The sequence below is a fragment of the Solanum pennellii genome, chromosome 8, assembly GCF_001406875.1.
Source record: "Solanum pennellii chromosome 8, SPENNV200".
In the NCBI taxonomy this organism is placed as follows: Eukaryota; Viridiplantae; Streptophyta; class Magnoliopsida; order Solanales; family Solanaceae; genus Solanum; species Solanum pennellii.
Window position 1 is genome coordinate 61712719 of NC_028644.1, and position 22373 is coordinate 61735091.

The 22373-nt window shown below is 32.6% G+C and overlaps 1 protein-coding gene and 1 pseudogene across 1 annotated transcript; both read left to right on the forward strand.

Annotated features, from left to right (window-relative positions):
- The first annotated feature begins 722 nt into the window (after window positions 1-722).
- LOC114078274 lies at window positions 723-1845 on the forward strand. Its single transcript, XM_027918841.1, has one exon. The coding sequence runs from the start codon at window positions 858-860 to the stop codon at window positions 1446-1448; it is 591 nt and encodes a 196-aa protein (XP_027774642.1). The 5' UTR covers window positions 723-857; the 3' UTR covers window positions 1449-1845.
- Window positions 1846-18357: 16512 nt separating this feature from the next.
- Window positions 18358-21135, forward strand: LOC107026948 (annotated as a pseudogene).
- Window positions 21136-22373: the final 1238 nt, after the last annotated feature.

The window sequence follows — 22373 nt, forward strand, 5'->3', positions numbered from 1 at the left end:
AACGGACAAAATGGTTCTGAAGTCTATCGCTTTTCTACATTATTTTTTGAAAAAAATCTAAAAAATGAGTCGCTTTTCTGAGTTGTTCAACACTTAATTTATCACACACTGTTCCTTTTAGTTCATATGCATTTAATGATCATCCTGATGTCTGAGCTAGGACAAGACCTCAATGACTATTTTGAAATTTGACCTTGAAATATGATCGATATTTTCGCCTCGGATATATTTTTTTAGAAATATTTGATGGGGTGGCCTAGGTGGGATTAGGGTAAAAAATGATTATTTTTTAAATAAAAAACTGAAATATTTTCCATTTTTTTTATTGATAAAAAAATATAAGAATTAACGGGGTGAATTGAGTGGGTGCAATGGCTGCGATAGATGGCGTAGAAATGAATTATTTTTTTTGAAAGAATCAAAAGATTTTTCAAAAATACTTTCTTTTGAAAAAAGTTGACGATGGTACCAAAATTTCCACGTTAAATACTTTTGTTCGATTGTGATATAAATAAAAAGTTCCACGTTAAATACTTCTGTTCAATTTTAGTAGCTACTAAAATTCCCACTTTAAATACTTTTGTTCGAATTCAATAGCTATTCAAATTCGTAATTTTTATTTTTATTCAAATTTGATAGCTACTAAAAATTCCATGCTAAACAATTTTGTTCAATTATGGTAACAATTTTTAGTTTATATTTATATATATATATATATACACGTTTAAGTTGGGTAGTATTGGAATGAAAAAGAGAAGGCAAATTTTTGTTTAGTTTTAGGTTAAAAGAAAACCCTAGGATCTTCTTCTTGTTCTTAGAATTCAATAGAAAATTTTGTTTGTTTTGAGAATACAACAATGGGGAAAGTAACTCGTCATCCAATGGACAAGGAGATGATGAACAATTTGGTGAAGTATGTAATGGGGAAGCCTTTTCCTGGTAAGCATACTGTTATGGATGTCGATGATGTTTACGGAATCAGAATTTTCAGTCCATCACAAATCCTTGAATCTACCAAGGGCACAAATAACAACATACGATTGATGATCACTTTTCAGAATAAGGAAAACTGTAAAGTATTTGCTAGTAAAGAGGCACCCGGGTTTTGGAAATGCACACCCAAACGCAAGTCAATTTTTGATGCCAACAAGAGGCATATTGGCAACATCAAAATTTCGTGGTACTGCTACTACAACGTCGATGATGGTAGAGACAAATCATCATCCAGATTGAGACAGAGTGAATGGCAAATTAGAGAATATTATCTCACATCCAAATATCTGCCCCAAAGCAAAGTGGAGAGGAAGAATGTCTTATTAACGATGATGATCAAGACCAAAGCTGCTGCTAATAATGATAATAATAATAATAATAATGACGAGAAGATGCAGAGGATTATTCTTGACAAGCAGGAGATTATGCAATCTTTACAATGCCTTCAACTTTAGTGATTGAACAACAGATTAGAGCCAGTTTGCTTTTTAGTTTATGTTAATAAACATTTTTTTTTATCAATATTATCAGGTTCTAACTGCTGTTTACTAAGTTTCTTTTTTTCTTCTAAATTTCATAGTCTGATATAAGTTTTATTCTATTTACGACTTGTGTGTGAAAGTAAGTAAGATTTCTCATCTTTTGTGTATCTGGGCTGGTCTAATCTTTGCATCTGCTTGTTGCATATAAAAATGTTTTATTCTGTTTCTGAAACTCCTACGCCATTTAGCTAGTTTTAGAATTTGGAAATACAGAATTTGGGAGCTTAACAGCAGTATGTACCAAAAGCTGGTAGGATGACCACTGCTGATACTTTTTTGTTTGTTTATGTTAAAAAACATTACTAATCTATATTATCAGGTTGCAACTGCTGTTTGGTAAGTGTTTTCCCTAATTTTCCCCTTCTTATATAGTCTGATATAAGTTTTATTCTACTTACAAAGTAAGTAAGGTTTCTTAGTCTTTTGTGTATCTGGGATGGTCTAATCTCTCTCTTTTAAGCTTTCCATCTGCTTGATGCATATAAAAAATGTTTATTCTGGTTTCTGAAACTCTTATGCGATTTAGCTAGTTTTAGAATTTGGGAGCTTAACGGTATGTACCAAAAGCTGGTAGGATGACCACTGCTGATACTTTAATATTATCTATTTGGCTGACTGATTCAAGGATTTAAAACTATCAGTTGCTTGCAAAATCCGGTTCATCATTGTGTGTGGAGATGAGTTGCCAGTCTAATGGTGAGAGTGAGAAAGTTTCATCGCCTCGTGACAGGAGTATTTTGGTGTATCCACAAGCTTCAGCGAGTTACAGAGAAATGTGGTGTACCCACAAGCTGTACTTACAACTGGATGGATGCATGTCAATGAATAGGGTCAAATGCGTGGTCCTTACATTAATGGTTTCGTCCTCTGATCCGAATGGACCAACGAATATGTACACGGGAGTTACCAAAGATCAGGAGGAAATTGAGTCGAGTTGCCCCCAACAGTAACTCAGGGGTGAACATGGAACTCATTCTATGAGCCAGCAGAGAGCGACTGCTGGCTTTGCCAGAACAATTGCTCCATCTACGTCTTCCGAAAACAGTTCACCCGGTTTTGATAGGTAAGTGGCGCTGGAAACTCATTTGGATGACCAAGTTACCACCTAAGGTCATTCTTTTTACCTGGACAGCTCTATATGAGGCATGGCTCACCCAAGACAACATAAAGAAAAGAAAAATCCCGTTTCCGAACACCTTTTTCTTCATTGTGAAGTGGCCTCGGAATTATGGAGCATGTTTTTTTGCATCTCTGGAATCAACTGGACCACACCCGTCACAGTCAATGATGTATTTGAGAGTTGGAGCCTACGGAAAGTTGACAAAGCCATCAAGATCTGGATTATGATACCTGCTTGTATTTTTTGGTGTATTTGGTTAGAGAGGAACAAGAGATGTTTTGATGGAGAGTCAACGCTTTAGGCATTTTGAAGGTTAGGTGCATTGCAAATTTGTTTAGTTCGTATTTAACCTGTATTCTCTCAATTTTTTTTCTGCAGAATTATTTTCGCACACATCTTCCAATACTCTAAACTTTCCCGTTTTGAATTTGGCAAAACTTTCCTTTGTTGTTTGTGCTTGTTGCTGGGTTATGGTCTTGTCAAAACATGGAAGGTCTGGTCTGTCTACAAATTATTTGTGTATTGTACTTTTATATTAGTTGTTCCACACTGCCCTCTCCGAACCAAACCCAAACTTAACATAGCAATTCTTCACATCAGTTTAACTTTATTTTCCCTTTTTGAATTATCTCATGAGTTTCCACTTAGCTTGCTTCCCTTTGTTTTTCTAGTATCATATAGCTTAACTACTAATTTTGGTTCTATTTATCAATGATTTTAGGGTCGGAGAGTTTGATCATTTGCAAACATAGTGATAATATACGGAGAACTCTACTCTCTAAGTTGTTGCTTTTAATTTTTACTTAGGTTTCTGAACTAATTGTTTCAGTGTTAGTTAGTGCTTCTAATTGATTTTTTGGTACATTGTTTCTCTATGAATACGTATTTGCCTCACTTAGAAGGTTATTTTAAGTTTTACAGTACATTGTTTCTCTATGAATACGTATTTGCCTCACTTAGAAGGTTATTTTAAGTTTTACAAGTCTCTAAAAGCTGTGGTAATTAAGCACCAATTAAGGTATGACAGTAGAGTTGCCTTCAGTATCATCATCTTATGATGAAAAAGGTGTTGTCTAGATCCAGTCATGCAATGGACCTTGAAGCTAATGGTCGTGTGCGACCTCTGCTTGAGAGTGTATTTGAAGAGTATTTCCTCTAGTCTTTTGTATGCAGAGGCGGGATAATCAGTGTAAATATTTGAACTTGCTGTGATTTGTGTTAACTTTCCCCTAGGTGGTGGAGAGATTTTGTTGAAGCTATCCCTTACCTGATAATGTTTTCCCTTTAGAATTCGAGATGCAAATGCTTACCGAAATATGATCAATGAGCTTCTGCATCTCAATTAGAAACTGCAGGTTGCTGAGGACTTAAATATTTTGAATGGTGTAGCAAGTCAAAATGAATCTTCTGATGCCATTTTGGTGTCAGAAAACTTGGCTTTTATAGATATTCAGACTACTTCACTGTGTAAAAAATCACTGCACCTGAAGTCTATTACACCTATGTCAGATCAGTTTTCAAGTGCATTTGAGAAGTCAGACAATGCCTCGATTAATGAAATGACTGATGAGCTGCAACCACCTGAATACTTTGTGCTACTTGGATTGGATGTGTTCCTAATCCATGAATATCAACTTTCAATCACGATTTGAGGTTGAAAACACAAAGGTATTGAACAAGGGGATCCGTGGGGCAGGCTCAATCACTGAATGGACTCATGACTTCATTGATATCTTTGTCAACTTTTGGATTCAGTTTCCTTAAAAAAAGGTAACTGTCTGTTTGAACCCAACTGACAAGGAGATGATGAATTTTTTGGATAGGTACGTAATAGGAAAGTCTTTTCCTAGTAATCATAACGTTATGGAAGTCGATTATTGTGATAGAGTCAAAATGCTAATCCATCTGAAATTTTTAAATCTACAGAGGGTGCAAAGAACGCATGCTATTTGATTGCTTTTCAGATTTTTCAAAAAAGACCAATTTTTTTCGCTAGTAAAGCAGCGCCAGGGATTTGGAAATCTACAGGAGAAGTCAAGTCAATTTTTGATGGAAAGAAAAGACACATGCACAACTTCAAAATTTCCTGGTATGATCAAATTAATTGTCCAAAATTATGTGATTTCTGTTACTATGCAAATTTGGTTGTTCTAGCTCGTTATATCTAAAGTATATTAAGTATGTACATAGCAATAGTATATTAAGTATGTACATAGCTGTTTAGTTTTTTTTAATTGAAATTAGATTATAAGTATTTGAATTATGTCCACTGATAACAATAGCAAACAATTACAAGATTGGAGGAGCTAGGATTGATTGATTCTTGGTAGAGAAAAATGTTTTTAGTTATTGGGAGAACTCAACTATTTGACAGTTCATTGTTTCCTGTTTTATTTTTGATCCTCCCGATGAACATCAATGACCCTTCATCCTTCCCTCCCTCATGGTGTACTTACTATTTGTTGTTTCTACAGGTACTACTACTGCTACTACTACGGTAGAGACAAGTCATCATTGAAGACGATTGAGTGGCCTATGAGAGAATTTCATCTCACTTTTAATTATCTGCCTCCAAACAAAGTTAAGAGAAAAGATGTCCTATTTACCATGATGATCAAGATAAAAGAACTAAAAGGTAGTAATAATGACAATCAAGGGAAATCTGATGAGGAGATGCATATAATTCAATCTCTACAGGGCTGCCTTCAACTTGATCTAGTCAGAATGTAGTTGCCTCGAGGATTGTCATGGTCTATTCGGCCACTTCCTATTGTATTTACAGCAGTAGAGCTCAGTGTATCTGCAGGAAAATGCATATGATTAACGTGAAGCTGAAGGATTCACAAGACGCCTATTGATAGTACTACTCAACATGGTACTCAAGGCCGTCCTGGCATTGCCCAACTGTTGCAAATATTCAGTGTAAAGACTTTTTATTTTGTTTTATATTCAATAACCCAGATTGAAGTCTGGGTCGTGTTGTATTTAGCAAAAAGGAACATAGGAGGGACTAAGCCTAACCTTTATACAGCACTGTTAAGTCAAAAGCACAACTTTCTTGCTCAACAACTATGTATACACTAACTAGCTAATGTAAAAGTTTGCCTTACCAGCTTTTGTTCTAATGCTAGGCATGTGCCTTATATTATATGGTACTAACAGAAATTATTATGTTGAATATGTGATAATGTCTCTACATGTTTTGTAAATGCTTATCTTATGAAATTGTTAGCAACAAATGCAAATCTGATGTAATTTAGCAGTTAAGTTTAGATGATATACTAGTTAATTTGGCTGTGCTGCGCGTGGTGTGATTACTCATTTTATAAATTAATTATTAATTTAAAAAATTATTTACTACTATAGTTTATGAACTATAATGCTAATTGTTATGAAACTCTATAAATGTTATAAACCATAATGAAATGTTTTAATATTCATTCATTTCCTAAAATTTGCGCGTATACATATTTTTACACTTTATAAATTTTTAACATGTTAGTTTTCATATAAAGTATGGGTAACATTCTATTTAGTGGAAGAAAGAAAAAAACTATAGGTAAATAATAGATGAGTCAAAGATATCGAAATATTTGTGAGTGATAGTGCTTTACGAGCAAGAAATCATATGTTAAACTGTTTTGAATTTTTAATAGTGAGCTTTTCAAGTTCGTTATTATTCTTTCTTAGATGGTATAGTTATTGTATAATTAAAATAAAAAGTATCGACCTGCTCGTTTTTTTTGTGTGTTAACCATCGGCATTGGAGAAAAAAAAAATACAAACCAAATAGATTTTCACCTTTGATTGTTCTTTTGTTCTTCACTAATTGTATTAAATATCTCTTTTGCTTCAATACACTCTATAGATAGAAATGTTTTTTAAAGCTCTACAAATAGAACAAACATGTAAAATAGAATAACTTATTGGGAAAATGTACAAGTACCTCCTTAACCTATGCCCGAATTTTCAGAGACACACTTATACTATACTCAGGTCCTATTATCCCCCTGAACTTATTTTGTATATAATCTTCTATTTCTTTTGGGCCTACGTGACACTATCTTGTGGGCCCAGAGTGTGTTGATATTTTTTTTTCTCAAGCTAGTGTCAGGTAGGCCAAAAAGGGGTAGAAAATTATTTATAAAATAAGTTCAAGGGGGTAATAGGACCTTAGTATAGTATAATTGTGTCTCTGGATTTCGAGCATAGGTTGAGGGGGTACTTATACATTTCCCTAACTTATTTGATAGAATGCTTGTGTCCACTATCAGTCAACTAACCATGTCCCTTGACACAGCAAGAACAGTGCAGAAGAGTAAATAGTAAGGAGAACACAACACAAACAACTAACGTGGAAACCTCCTTGCTCAAGGGAGTAAAATCATGACTTGTTGCACAGGATTTTCAACTGTTTCACTAATCTTTCTTAAGCAAAAGTGAACCCAATTACAACCAAGGTGAGAAAAAGTTATTAATCTCACGACCAAGTAATCACCCTATTACTTGAAGAGCCTAAGAAGATATAACACTGCCTACTAAGCTATCACCCCTAGATAACTTAGACTTTTTCTAAACGGATACAACACCGCCCACTAAACCACGTAACTCTAGATGATTTAGAATTTGACTAAACAGATACAACACTATCCACTAAACCATCATACCTCGGATGACTTAGAATTTTCTAAGCGGATACCACACCGCGCACTAAACCACTTAACTCTAGATGACTTAGAATTTAGCTAAGCAAAAAAACAACATTACCCACTAAATCAGTTAACCCGTTGCTCTTAGGTTGATACTTCTTGAAGATGACCTTTGGTTTTTGTGCTTTTGGATTTTCTGAAATTCAAAACTTAGTTTGCCAAAACTTGATGTTTGTGTTGTTGGAAAAGAGACTATATTGAAATGAACACAAACCCTTGGAATTAGGCCATTAGCTGAAAGCTGCTATTCTCAAAAGTTGTACACCAATCACATCAGAGTTGACAGCCTTTTGACAACTATTTTTTCATCCTTTTCACATACGCACACTTTCCGAGATAGGTCCCTTGTTGCGTTCTTTATAAAAACTTGTTGACTCTCTTCGTCCTTTTAAATAAATGAACTTAATATGTTGTTTGTCATGTTGAAAGTATCAACCATACAAAGTTATTAACCGTTGGACAAACAACCTCTTCCATTCTGATTGGTCAAGTACGCTGATGCCTCACCTAGCAATGACAGGACAACTTTATAGTTGTACCTCATTATGCATCAGACGGAGAGAACTCTGCTAGGTTGTGTGCCACTGAAACAGACAATCTCGTTAACTCCTCTTATTGGTGCAATATGCTTCACTTTCACCTACCATCTGACTTGACAACGTTACAACTCTCTCCAGGATGAATATGGACGAGGCACTTTGTCAGGGACCGGGTCCTGTATTTATGAGAATCATCAAAACACCTAGAATATAACATTATTAAAAATATAGAAATATTCAAAAATATAATATACTTGTAGTGCTCACTTACTCCACTTAAACGAATGTCTGAGAATCTTAGGCTGAGATCCAAATAATTTTACCTGAGATCAATCTGCAAAAAAATAACTTTTTCAATGATTTATAGCTCCTGATAATGATATGTAACTGCAAATAACCACAAAACAATTATGATTAAGAATAAACAAGGTCGCGCAAAACAAAAATGATTTGAATTTGATGATGTTGTATAAACTTGGGAAGAAGGATCAATTTTTTTATTGTTAAATATTGGGGAATTGCAATAAATGACCAATTTTCCTGGCAAATTTATGATGAGACTTTTGCACAAAATAGCGATTGATCCTAATTTTGCTTAAATTCTGAGTTTTAAGTGCTAATCAAATCTGTTATAATAGTCATTTAAGATGGAATCAATGATGGTGTCTTTATGGCTATGTTTATTTGTATTTTATTTATGAACTTTTTCTCATTTATTAGTAGCGAAATGAAACAAAAATAATAGTGAAAAATGGTTGTTTTTCATCTTTTATTTTATAAATAAATGAGACGATATTTGTCTTTCAAACATATTACACAAATTAAAACTAATAAAAAAACTCTTTTTTTTTAAAAAAAAAGGATAAATAATAATCTTCCTTTTGAGAGATGCCACATCAACAATCTTATATTCACCATTATAAAGATTTGGATTTGACACGCTTCTCAAGAAAACAATGGTGACTATTTTACGACATTACATTAATTAAAGGAAAAATGAAAAAAAAAAATATCCTTATACTATGTGAAGAGATAAAAAAATGTCTTTCGTTTATACTTTGGTTCATGCCCTTAATGTTATATGAGCCAAAACTACTCTTATTGAAACAGAAGTAACAGAAGATTCTTGAACAATTTTATTAGCCTTAATTTCTCTACCCTATTCTTTATTTGAACTCAACTCCATTTTCTTACAAGATTTAATTCTTTCTCTTCCAAAATCCTAGCTCCCTCTTCTATATTTTTCAAATATACTTAATTGGGTGCGTAACTTTGCGGTACTTATTCAGTAAGAAGTTTGGTATTAATACAAACAAATTTGCCTTATTCACCAATTATTTGAAAAGGTATGGTAGCAACTACACTTCATCAACTACAAAAAGAAGAAAAAAAGAAGAGATTGAAGATGATGGCTGGAAAGGGTGAAGGAATTCCTAATAATGATGTTAATTGTTGGTGTATATCCATTTTATTATTAAAATAAAAACTAAGTGCATATGTTAGTGGGTATAAATTGTGGTAGAAGATGACTATTGGTTGGTGTAACTTATATGACCATTAGTTCTTGTAACTCTCATGTTCATTAGTGTCGTGTAACTCTTCCACTAATCCGAAATTGTTTGAGTTATACGGAATTGTTGGACTGTTGTATCATTAAGGGACAAGTCAAGAGTATTACTGCTGGATCGGTGTAGTTAATGTCACAATCGGTGTAATTCTCCTTAAAGAAAGCAAGATATCCATGCCTTAGCCTAAAGATTTGTTTATACATTCTTGTTTATTTTATTTCAACTGTAATTTATTATATTTGTAGTATATTACACCAACATTAACTTTTAAAGACTAGGAATGATACTTGTGTTTTGCTTGAATGCACTTAGAGCATTACCATAAAAAAATATTTTGCTGGTTCTTTTTCATTTTTCAGCTAAAAACAAAACTATCCCTTTGTATCTATATATATTACTACTTCCTTGTAATTATGTTCTGTTGTATTTTTCACTATACTTTTTTTTGAACCCTGCACTAGGGGTGTACATGACGGGTTGGTTCGGGTTTTTCAAATATCAAACCAAACCATTTGTGTCGAATTTTTGAATTTATAAACCAAAACAAATCAATAAAATTCGGAGCTTTCAACTTCAGATTTTTTTCTTTTGGAATTTTTTGGATTTTTAGTTTTTTTGGATAAAGTATTCATACAAACATATAATCCACTTGTATTTGAAATATTTTTTTAGTCCTGCAAAAATGCAACTATCTAAGTTATTTCTCAAGAAAATAATAAAAAATCTGATATGATTAATGACACTAAAATATCCAACAAAAAAATAATAATAAAATCGCCTAAAACAAATATTGCAATTTAATAAGTCATAATGAAATTGATCATAATTTAAAGTACTAAATAATGCTAAAATGAGTTTAGTAATTAATAGTTACATGACAAAATATTAAAAGAAAAGTAAAATTAGATCATGTATTTTAATTGTGTAAATCTATGTAAAATTATAAAACAAATATTAAATATTAGAGCCATCAATATGGGTTAGGCCCGTTGGGCCAGCCTGGTTTAACTTAGAATTTAATAGAGATGAACTAAGATTTTTGGAACCCATTTAAGAAAATAACTTTTTAGCGTGACCTGAATAAGTCTGCTAATTTGTGGGGCTTGAGAGATATCGGTAGGATCGACCCGTGGTCCAATAAAAATTAGTTAAAAAATATAATTTTTTAAAAGTGGGCTGTCCCGACAAGCTTGTAGCCCACGTACTTGTGGGTTAGGCCGATCTTTTTCAAATTCATCAAAAAAATTGGGTTAGCCCGATCTGAACCGTATAGTATCAAAGTCTGTATGAGTTAGCCCAAATTGGGTGGGCTAGCCCATATTGATAACTCTATTCAATATTATTATGATTCTTAATGTTGAATTGATTTTCTTTTTGTATTAATATTAATTTGATTTTTATTTTAATTTTACAATAATTACCAACATGTATGGACTATAATCTTTGTTTGGTCGTTTAGAATTCTAAATTCCAAGATGAAATAAATATATTAAAAGATAAAAACTATGAAAAAGTATGAGATATTTAAAAATTATATTAAAGTAAGTATTTTACATATAAAATAAAATTTTAAAATTATATCTATCATGACGGGTTGGTTTTGTCTGGGATTGGGTTTTTTTAGTTGAAACTCAACCCAAATATAATCTGATTTTTTTCCACCACAAAACCAAGTCAAATCATACCACTAATCATTTTTTTTATTTGACTCAATTTACAGTTTGATTCGTCTTTTATTCAATTTTGAACACTCATACCCTACACAAATAATGTGACTCATGCATCATTTTCCTCCATGTGGTTCATCTAATTTCAATCAAACAAGGATTAGAAAAACATGACCATATTATTCACATTTTTTGTCAGAACATTTTAACCTAAATAAATGTCAAGTAAAATATATATAAAAGATTGTTATAAATTTTATATTTCCAACTTTTTTTCTAATATCTTTTGCAATATTATATACTTAAAAATAATTAGATAGCTTAATTTAATATTATCACATAAAATACTTATTATAAAGTCTTTGACATATTTATAACTACATATAAAAGTAAAATTCATATACCTTTTTTTTATTTTGTGGCCTCAATTTTATTTTCTTAGTCAAAGTCATGTTCATACTATATGGATACAAAAAATAAAAATAATATATATGTAAAAAATTTCATCCATTTTTGTGATTTTACCGCCCTAATTCTTATCAATCTGATTATACAATGACATACTATCTATTTCTAAAATTCATTTTTCGAACAAAAAAACTAGAACTCATTCTTAGCAAAATTCATCTTTTTAATATTTTCATTTTTATCATGTCAGACTTTTTTGATAATATTTGATCCTGATGTCTTTTTAGGTGATGATTCTGATCCAGATGGAAAAGAAAAAGATATGGTGATACGCCGTCTAGTTCTAACTCAGAGGAAAATGTTAAGGATGATGATTTGAATGGTGACAGTGTCTTTCCTATTAATTACTCTAATACTAATAATATTGACGAAATTAAGGCCGATGAGAATGACAAGCCCGACAATGAGAACGAAAAGATGATTAGTTTATCTAGTATTTGTTAGGGTTTTGTCCTGATTTTATTACCATAATTTAAGATTTGTTTTTCTTTAACGAAAAGATAAAACATTACCATAAATGTTTTGACTTTTCTTGAAAGGAAAACATAATATTCTTTTATATTTGATTTATTCTTTTCTTTTAGGAAAAAGTTTTGGAGTAGGAAAAAGTTTTGGAATAGCTAGTTCTTTTCTAGTTCAAAAGGTTTTAGGACTTTATAAATATAAGTTTGATTCTTATAACACAACACAACAATAGAATTCACAATGTAGTCGTTTAGAAACTTTTGTTTATGTGGAGATAGATTTATTCTTTCGGCAGTTTCAATGTTTTTCTTTTTAATAGTTTTGATATAATAGTATTTTATTTTTTAGTATTAATTTTTGTTATCTGATTTATCAAGCATAAGATTTGCAATTTGTAAGCTTCCGCATGACGCCTTATTCACCCCCTTCGTAACCTTAACAGTATTTTATTTTGATGATTCATATCTTTCTATATCTTAGTTTTCTCTTCCAGTGCATTTTATCTTTTTCTCTTCTAGTTTATGTTATTTTTCCCTTTTTTATTTTAGAGTTGTTGATGAATTTATTAAACAAACTCATTTTTGTTTTCTTTTAGTTTGGTTCATTTTATTTCTATTTTATTTCATGTTAGAGTTCTTGATGATTTTAATACACCTATATAAGTGATAGATGAGATACGACTTATGCTAAGCACATGTCTAATATTAAGACTATTTTCATACAAAGATCTAGTGTAATTATTGTACATATGATTCGATATTTCATTTGCAGCAATCTTATATGATATCAAGTTTACTATAGACATTTGATATGTGTTACACCTCGATTTTAAAAAAAAAATAGAAATAAAAAAAATTAAATTGGAAATAGCAAAATTTGAAATTTTGCAAGTTATGTTAAGTATGAGTTTTAAGTCGATTTCAAACGACCATAATTTTCAGTATAGTATGAGTTAGGTGACCCATAAAGTATCAAATGAAAGGTCTTGGAATCCTCTTTCCAATGTAGTCAATTTCGCTAATTTTCAAGCTTGTATGAGAGAGATATGCATGTTTGAAGTCCGGTTGTCTAGTTTAAAAAAGTTGTCCATATTTAAGAGGGGTATTGTGGTCTTTTCCTTTATTCAATTAACTTAAAATGAAATTTTGTAATATCCAGGGGTCTAAACTGATTTGGTTGAGTTTTACAAATCCTAAAATACACTAGGGATTTGAGAGAAGTTCAAAGAAGAGGAGAAAAGGAGAAAAGTCAAGTGTTCGTCAAGTTCTTGAGGAATTCGTTGCAAATTTTGCCAAGGGTGTGATCCCTAAGAGGTATGTGAGTTCACATAGCGTTGGCCTTTACCCACGAACCAATCATGATTAAGTTATTATCGTGTCTTTCGATACACTATGTTGTTATCTTCATGTTTTAAAGTTTTTCGTTATATTGCATTTATATTACTGCTTTATATTGAGATAAGTTGAGTCAGAATGAGGTAAGTGTTTTTTTCCAGTTTTAGTTCAAGCTTATTTCTTGTTTTAGATTTCCTCTCACATGCTTGTACATTCCATGAACAGACGTCATTTAGCCTGCATAAAAGATGCAGATACATGTAACCAGGATCAGGACCCAACACTTCTTGATCATATTAAGATTCAGAGTCGTTGGTAAGCCTCCTTACTTCGGAAGAGTCCCTTTATTTTGTTTTATCATTTTAGTCTATCAGGATGTCGAGTCCATCTCATTTCATTTCTAAGTTTGCTGGTTATTTTGAGATTTCATTGTTTAAAATAAGCTATTTTGTTCTTGGGGTTTTCTCTAATTATTAAAAGCACAACTTGTGTGAATCGAAGATATTGACTCATCCATTGCTCATCTTCCTTTGAGTTCTTTCCGCTAAGTTCTTTTGAATTGAGAACACTTATTGTTGTCTTCAATCCAAGCTAAACTACGTTCATATTTGTCAACACTCTATCAATAATATGTGTACATATTATGATAGGCCATCCAATTGAACATACCTGTTGTTGCTAACCCAATTATGGATGCAACTTATCCTGAAAGTCAAGTGACAATGTCTCCAGCACATATAATTGGAACAATATCAGAGACACAAACATCTGGAAGAAAACGAGTTGCTCCACGTGATGCCGCTGAAAATAGTGTAGAAAAAAGGCAGAAGTTAAAAATAGGGAATTCCCGCTCGATCACGAGCAAGAAAGCAGGTCCTTTTGCTTACACCCAGGAACTACAGAACAAGGTTTCATTTCTTGAAGAGGAGAATAAAAGACTGAAAAGACAGAAGGTAGGATTCCAAATCAAAATAATTCATGCATGAATTCAGTGACTACATTTTCTTCAAACAGTTATACATTCTCATTAGTTCTATGTTGGTTGTGATAATCAATTTTTCTCGGTGAAAGAAACTATAGCTGAATCTGGTCTATGAATGTTATGGCGATATTTCCTCATTTAATGGTGTTTTGAAATTGTGCTTGGACATGCAGTTTTTAGGAAATGTTTGTCCCAACCTTTCTTTGCAGATTGGAGGCCTCCGATGCGTATTGTTGGGCAGGTGCTTTGACATATATTAGGACCTGATCAGTCTCTTCTATAAACTACTATGTGTGCAAACGACAGTGGTACATATTTAATCATTCCCTATTTGTCGGTATACATAGAATTTGATATCCTGCTGTCTATTGTTTGACAATTTGGCGAAGCACCCACCCAGTATTTCTACCATTATGCATAAACACGTGCACTGAACTAGACTTTTGTGATAGTTATTTTATTTGATGTTGTTAGTTACTACTTTCTTATCCCTCGCCTTGCATTTCATTTGACAACAATTGGTGTTGTCATAGAGTTGTTATATAATGTTTACTATTGATGCTAGAAGGAATCTTGTGGATGAAAAGATATCTACTTCCTCAACTGTGTTATATCCTTTTAAACAGGGAAGCTTTGATTTATTTCAAACAATACTAAATGAGTTCTGCACATAAAAGCAGGTCCATTCGTCTCCTAAACATTCTCTAACATTAGCAATACCATGGTAGATAAGTATCTACATCATATTGCCATTTGTAAATTCTTTTGGATTTCACTTGACAATTGTTTCTCTTTATTTTGACTAATTTATACTATGTTTTTGGAATATGGTTGGATGTTGATAGTGTACACTTTTGTTCCCTACTTTTGAAAAACTTTGGCTCACATTCGCTGCAGCATCAGGTATGACCTAAAATGTTTACAATATACTTGGATCTTGCATGCTCCAACCCATCATTAACTTAGTATGCTTCCTCATTAGTGTAGTTGATGACTTTAAAATTTTATGTAGACAGTAGACATGTACTACTAAATGGGCTTATCTTCTGTATAGATGTTACATTCTTCAATGGACGCTTGAATGGTAGGCAAAAAGGTGTCTTGCATCGTTTAGAATGAACTAGGATTCTTCCCCTCCCATCTCTGTGAACTCTACTTAAGCGTTTAGGTATAACCCACTACACTCCATAAATATTGAGGAATAAATGTCAAGACTTAGCATGTCTTGATTGCTTAGCCCCTTTAACTATACAATTCGATTATTTTATATAAATGGAACTTTTTTCGAATTGTGGTAAAATTGAAAAAAGAAATGATATTCTGTACTTTTATTGTGTCGATTATCATTTCAATGATCAACTTCTCCCATAGTTTTTTAGTTATTAGAACTATTAAAATCATAACATAAAAATGCATACATAGTTAGACAAATACATATATGTATGACTAAAAATATTCCACTTTGTACCTAAATTCCTTTTCCCTCTTCTGATGCTTCTTGATAGGTGCTTACTATTGGAAAACAGGAAAAATGCAGCACTAAGTAAATAGTACATGATGTATAATATCTAATGTAAACAAGGAGACCACAAACAATTGCCCTTGTGTGTTGTGCATTAGCCCAAAACGGTGTCTGTGTGTCTATTTAGCTCGAAAAAAACTTTCAAGCGTTGGGCCCCGTGCAAGCACAGGCTATCTCTTCCTAGTATATTAGTAGAGAGAAAAAAATCGTATTTTACCTAGATGATAAAAAAGAAGGAACAAAATATAATTAAATTATCTATTAAATATTCATAAAAATATAGAATTACAATCCACTGTCTTTGAATTTATTGGAGTCAAAACATAAAAAGGATCAAAATTGCCTCTGCACTATGTGATATAGATGACTCATATCATTTGTTATATTTTAGGATAAATTTTTTTTTTACCGTTATGCTAAGAGATCATAATTATCCTAAAGACTTAACAGAAGTGATGTGACAAGCCACGTGACACTAATTCCGCCACCTAAGCTTACCAACTGGGATGCCCACTAAAATTTTTGAGCCATTTAATAACTTAATCCTAACCCATTTTTGCTAAACCCAATCCACTAAAATTAAGAGGGAAACATCACTTCTGTTAAGTGTTAAAGATAATTGTGATCTCTTAAAATAACGATGAAATATTTTTAGTTCTAAAATATAATAAAGGATATAAACAACCCGTTTCAAATAATTTATGGACAATTTTGATCTTTTTTTGGAGTCAAAATAGTCCAATTTCACATCAATAGCGTGTGCAGGCGAGTGTTTGTTAATAGAGCAAAAGCGTGTGACTTTTCCCCTTGATAACATCATCCTCTCTCTCTAAACCAAACCAAATCACTCTCTTTCTTTTCCCAAACCTTACTTACAAATTATTGTGACCAGCTTTCTTATTTTTTAAATTAAGTTTGGTACTAAAATTTCATGTTAACTATTTTTGTTCAATTTTGATAGCTAATAAAATAGTCATGTTAAATGTTTTTATTTGATTTTGATAGCTATTAAAATTCGCCTGTTAAATACTTTCATTAGATATTGATAGCTACTAAAAATTTTACATTAAATATCTTTGTTAGGATTTTAATAGCTTCTAAAATTCACACGTTATATAGGTTTGTTGGATTTTGGTATCTACAAGTTAGGGTTACGAATTGAATGAAAAAAAATAAAAGAACCCTAAGCTCATAGATAGGATCTTCTTCTTGTTCTTAGAATTTCAACAGAAAATTTTTGTTTGTTTTGAGAATACAATAATGGGGAAAAGTAGTCGTCATCCAATGGACAAGGAGATGATGAACAATTTGGTGAAGTATGTAATGGGGAAGCCTTTTCCTGGTAAGCATACTGTTATGGATGTCGATGATGTTTACGGAATCAGAATTTTCAGTCCATCACAAATCCTTGAATCTACAAAGGGCACAAATAACAACATACGATTGATGATCACTTTTCAGAATAGAGAAAACTGTAAAGTATTTGCTAGTAAAGAGGCACCCGGGTTTTGGAAATGCACACCCAAACGCAAGTCAATTTTTGATGCCAACAAGAGGCATATTGGCAACATCAAAATTTCGTGGTACTGCTACTACAACGTCGATGATGGTAGAGACAAATCATCATCCAGATTGAGACAGAGTGAATGGCAAATTAGAGAATATTATCTCACATCCAAATATCTGCCCCAAAGCAAAGTGGAGAGGAAGAATGTCTTATTAACGATGATGATCAAGACCAAAGCTGCTGCTAATAATGATAATAATAATAATAATAATGACGAGAAGATGCAGAGGATTATTCTTGACAAGCAGGAGATTATGCAATCTTTACAATGCCTTCAACTTTAGTGATTGAACAATAGATAAGAGCCAGTTTGCTTTTTAGTTTAGGTTAATAAACATTTCTTTTATCAATATTATCAGGTTCTGACTGCTGTTTACTAAGTTTCTTTTCTTTCTTCTAAATTTCATAGTCTGATATAAGTTTTATTCTATTTACAACTTGTGTGTGAAAGTAAGTAAGATTTCTCATCTTTTGTGTATCTGGGCTGGTCTAATCTTTGCATCTGCTTGTTGCATATAAAAATGTTTTATTCTGTTTCTGAAACTCCTACGCCATTTAGCTAGTTTTAGAATTTGGGAGCTTAACTGTATGTACCAAAAGCTGGTAGGATGACCACTGCTGATACTTTATCTGTTTGGCTGACTGATTCAAGGAGTTAAGACTATCAGTTGCTTGCAGAATCTGGTTCACCATTGTGTGTGGAGATGAGCTGCCAGTCCAATGGTGAGAGTGAGCAAGTTTCATCGCCTCCTGACAGGTGTATTTTTGTGTATCCACAAGCTTCAGCGAGTGACAGAGTAGTGTGGTGTACCCACAAGCTGTACTTGCAACTGGACGGATGAATGTCAATGAACAGGGTCAAATGTGTGGTCCTTACATTAATGGTTTCGTCCTCTGATTCGAATGGACCAACAAATATGTACATCGCGAGTTACCAAAGATTCAGGAGGAAATTGGGTCGAGTTGCCAACAACTTGCCCTACAGTAACTCAGGGGCTGAACACGGAACTCATTCCTTGAACCAGCAGATGGCGACTGCTGGCTTTGCCGGAACACTTGCTTCGTGTACGTCTTCGGTACTTCTTCTATATTTAAGGATTTGTGATGTTCTTTGTGATATTCTTTTAGTTACTTGTTTGTTCAAGCTATCATGTGCAACTTTATCTCAGCTAGAAGTGTTTCCATTGTCCAAAACCAAAAATATAACTTCTCGCTATTCACAATTGTAACTAATGTAATTATGGAAGAGAGAAACATACTTTTACTGTTTTGATAAAGGACAAATAGACCTTCTTTGCATTTTCCGCAATTTTGATTCCCTACTTATGATTATCTTTACTTCTGATATTGTGGGTGAAATAGGTTAATGAAGAATCGTGCTAGCTCTTTGAAGATCATGAAGGGAGGAAACCTGGGCCGCACTCTCTTGTGGAGCTTTATTCATGGTATCGTTATGGATACATTGTGGACTCTGTGATGGTGACTTTGTGTCTTGTACAGCAGTTTGCTGGGTCTTTAAATTAGCACTACAGCACATGGTGCAGCTGTAAAAAACTACACCTTCAGAATCAAGTCTGGGAAAATTGTGTTAACTGAACCAAATAAACACACTTGGTTAGGTCAGGATGATCTACTAGACATTATTTCTGTAATGATGCTGACCTTGTTAAATGGTAGGATAAAGAACCTTATATTCTTTCGTCTGGCCTTTGGAAGTGAAAGTTGGTGAATGGTATTTCTGCTGAAGCCAGGAGTGGAAGCAGTTGCAGTGTCTTTAGATGGTGTCCAAATGTGAACGATGTCAGCTGAAGGAGCAGAAGATGGAAGTATATAATCTACTTGTAGTAAAAATGGAGAAAAGGGCCATACTCCAAATCTATGCTTAGCAGGAGCTTAGGAGCTTCTCAGGTCAACAACCTTTTGGATTTTTTTAATCTGATTTCAACATTTCATGTTTATGTTAAAAAGTATGTATTTTTGTTGACAATCCTCTCAAAATTATTCTTGATAAATAATTTTCAAATTGAAACCTGGAAGGTTTTAATTATTGTTTTGGTAAGTGAGATGGGCATTCTCATTAACACACTGTAGTGCATGTCGCATGATGCTCTTTAAAGAAGTGTAGGAACGCCTGTGCCCTGTTGACGTGGACTCTCCAAAGTTTGTTGTGATTGTTGCTTGCTTTAGATGGTCTGGAAGCAGTAAGAGTTTAGGTTTTGAATTGGTTAATAGAGCCTAACACTGTTTGCATTTGCAGTTTGGGATGCTTTATCGGGATTTTTCTTCTGAATTTATTGATTAGTGTCTTTTAGATTCCTTTTTATTTATTTATGAGTTCCTTATCTACGGATTCTTTTTTCTAGTGAAAGAGGGTAAGGTAATTAGTTGAAACTTGAAGCTTCTAACTTATGTCATATTTTCAAGTCATTGTCGGGGAGATCTTCTGTCCATATTTTTGCAGTTGAAGTTCTAGTTATTCAGTTAGGACAGCAATATTTTTTTAAGCAATACAAATATGCCGGACTGGCCATGATATTGGAACTTAAATCGAATCTCTTATTCTTAGTCCGAGTCTTTTCTATGTTTTCTCTCTGCTCTGCCATATATATTATGCACCATTTGGTTGTGATTCCTGTGGGATCCTTACATTCACCTGATGCAGGGATGAATCACTGCTCTGCGTAGGGCTAGCACTGAATGATAAGTTGCAGCTTGTATTGGCCAAGCACGAATCTATTGCTTCCGGAACTTCTGTTCAAGTAGAAAAAACAAAATCCGAACCACATCAATTGATGCTCTGCTTATTGAGACCGGAGGCCGCAAACAATCAGACCAAGGGTAAATAACTATTATCTGTCTCATTCTCTTATTTGACCTCCTCTCAAGGTTCAAAAGTCCTGTGGTACTTCAAGATTGATGGAAATATTGCGATGCAGAATTTTCCTAGTCGGTGCTAGGTGATTGTACTTAAAATAAGCTATCCCTTCCCCTTCCCTCCAAGAAAAGGGGAAATCCTGAGTATTGTTTTTCATTTTTGAGTCTTCAAATGTGACACAATCTTTTTCATATAAATCGCTTGGTGTGTGTGTTTTTCAGATCTACACCAAATGCTAGGCTAGGGACACAGTTGCTTCTTCCTGCTCCTCCTTCAGCTAGCATTCCATCAACAACAATAAAAGTTGACCAGAAAATTGATCTCCTGAGTGGAGATGGATGATTAAGCTCACCTACAACTGAGAATATCCTGGCCCTTGTTTCTGTTGGTGGAGAACCTCAGCCTGCAAGTCCTGTTTCACACCACAATGCCCATGCTCTTGTTGACATGGTTTCATCACCCAGCAACTCACAATCTCCATATTCAACTGGGCAGACACATGCTTCATTCCCTCAATTTCGACAACAAGAGTTTCACTTCTATCCAAATGGAGGTGTCCCCGGAACTACATACACACCCAAGGCTCTAACACGGCCTGGAACGATTTGTTGAAGAATGGGGAAAAGTAATGGTGATCAAATGGACAAGGAGATGATGAACAATTTGTTGAAGTATGTAATAGGAAACCCTTTTCCTTGTAAGCATACTATTGTGGCTGCTCTCGTTCTCTGTTTATTAGATAGTTTAATTAATCAAATAAAAAATATATTATTTTCTTTGATTATATGCATTCACCTCAATACGTCATGATACAACACATATTTTCTTCTTGATGGGAATGTGTATAACATATTTACGTGATTAACTTAATTATTGATGAACAAATCACGCTCAAACATTTTATTCAAATTTGAATTGAAACATGACTTAGTCACAGTATCTAAATGAAATATCCTAATAAATGATTGATTATATATTAAGCCTTTTTAATAAAGTCAATTTGGTTTCTATTTTAATTAATTTTTTTTTCTGAAAATAAAATTCAACATTCATTGTTTTTAAAATTAAAACTAAATTAAACAAAATAAGTACTCTCTTAATCCAATTTTATGTGGCACCCCCTCTTTTAGTTAGTCCTAGAAAGAATATAATCTTAATGTAACTAGAAATAATTAATTAAAAATTCTCTTTTATCTTTAATAAAATGATTAATTACATAAATATCTAAGGATTGTTTAAAACGATAAATTTCAAAAATTTCATTTTTTTTTAAATATCGTATCAAGTTAAAAAGAGTCATATAAAATAAATCAAAATAAATATTAATTTTATCATTTTTTATGAAAACCCACTTGACGTATCAAACAAATGTCATTATTTAATTTGAGCCGAAAAACATGTTTTTTCCAAGGTTTAACAAATATCAAAGTCATACGATGAGTCTTTTAATGATTTGTAGATCTTATACCATAAATCATATCATATATTATTATAAGTGGGAAGCTCCAGAGTGAAAAATTGAATTACCAGTTTGCCCCTCTACTAAATTAAAACTTTTACAATTTTCATATATATATATATATAATATATATAATCTTCTTATTCTCATTTCAAAATCTTGACCTTTCAAATTTCTCACACAAATTTTAAAAAAATACAAACGAGTAATTATTCCTTAAAGACGAGAAATTAAAGTAGATGCATGTATCTTTTAAAGTTAAATTTCATCTCTATCTTTTTTATATTTATTTTAATAGTATTTGACCTTTTAATTTTCCATGTGTCTTTTCATGTTTCCATAATTTTGCCGTATAAATTTAACTTTTCTAAGAAAAACTTTAATTTACTATTCCTACAATTCTTGTGTGTAGGAACTCTAAAGTTTATTTCACTCATTAAATTTTTTTTCTTTCATCTTCCAACTTCTTTTTACATTTTCATTCATATTTTAATATATAAAATTTCTTTGTTTTATTGGTTGTACATAGTTTAATCTTCTCAATAATATTTATTCTGATCAAT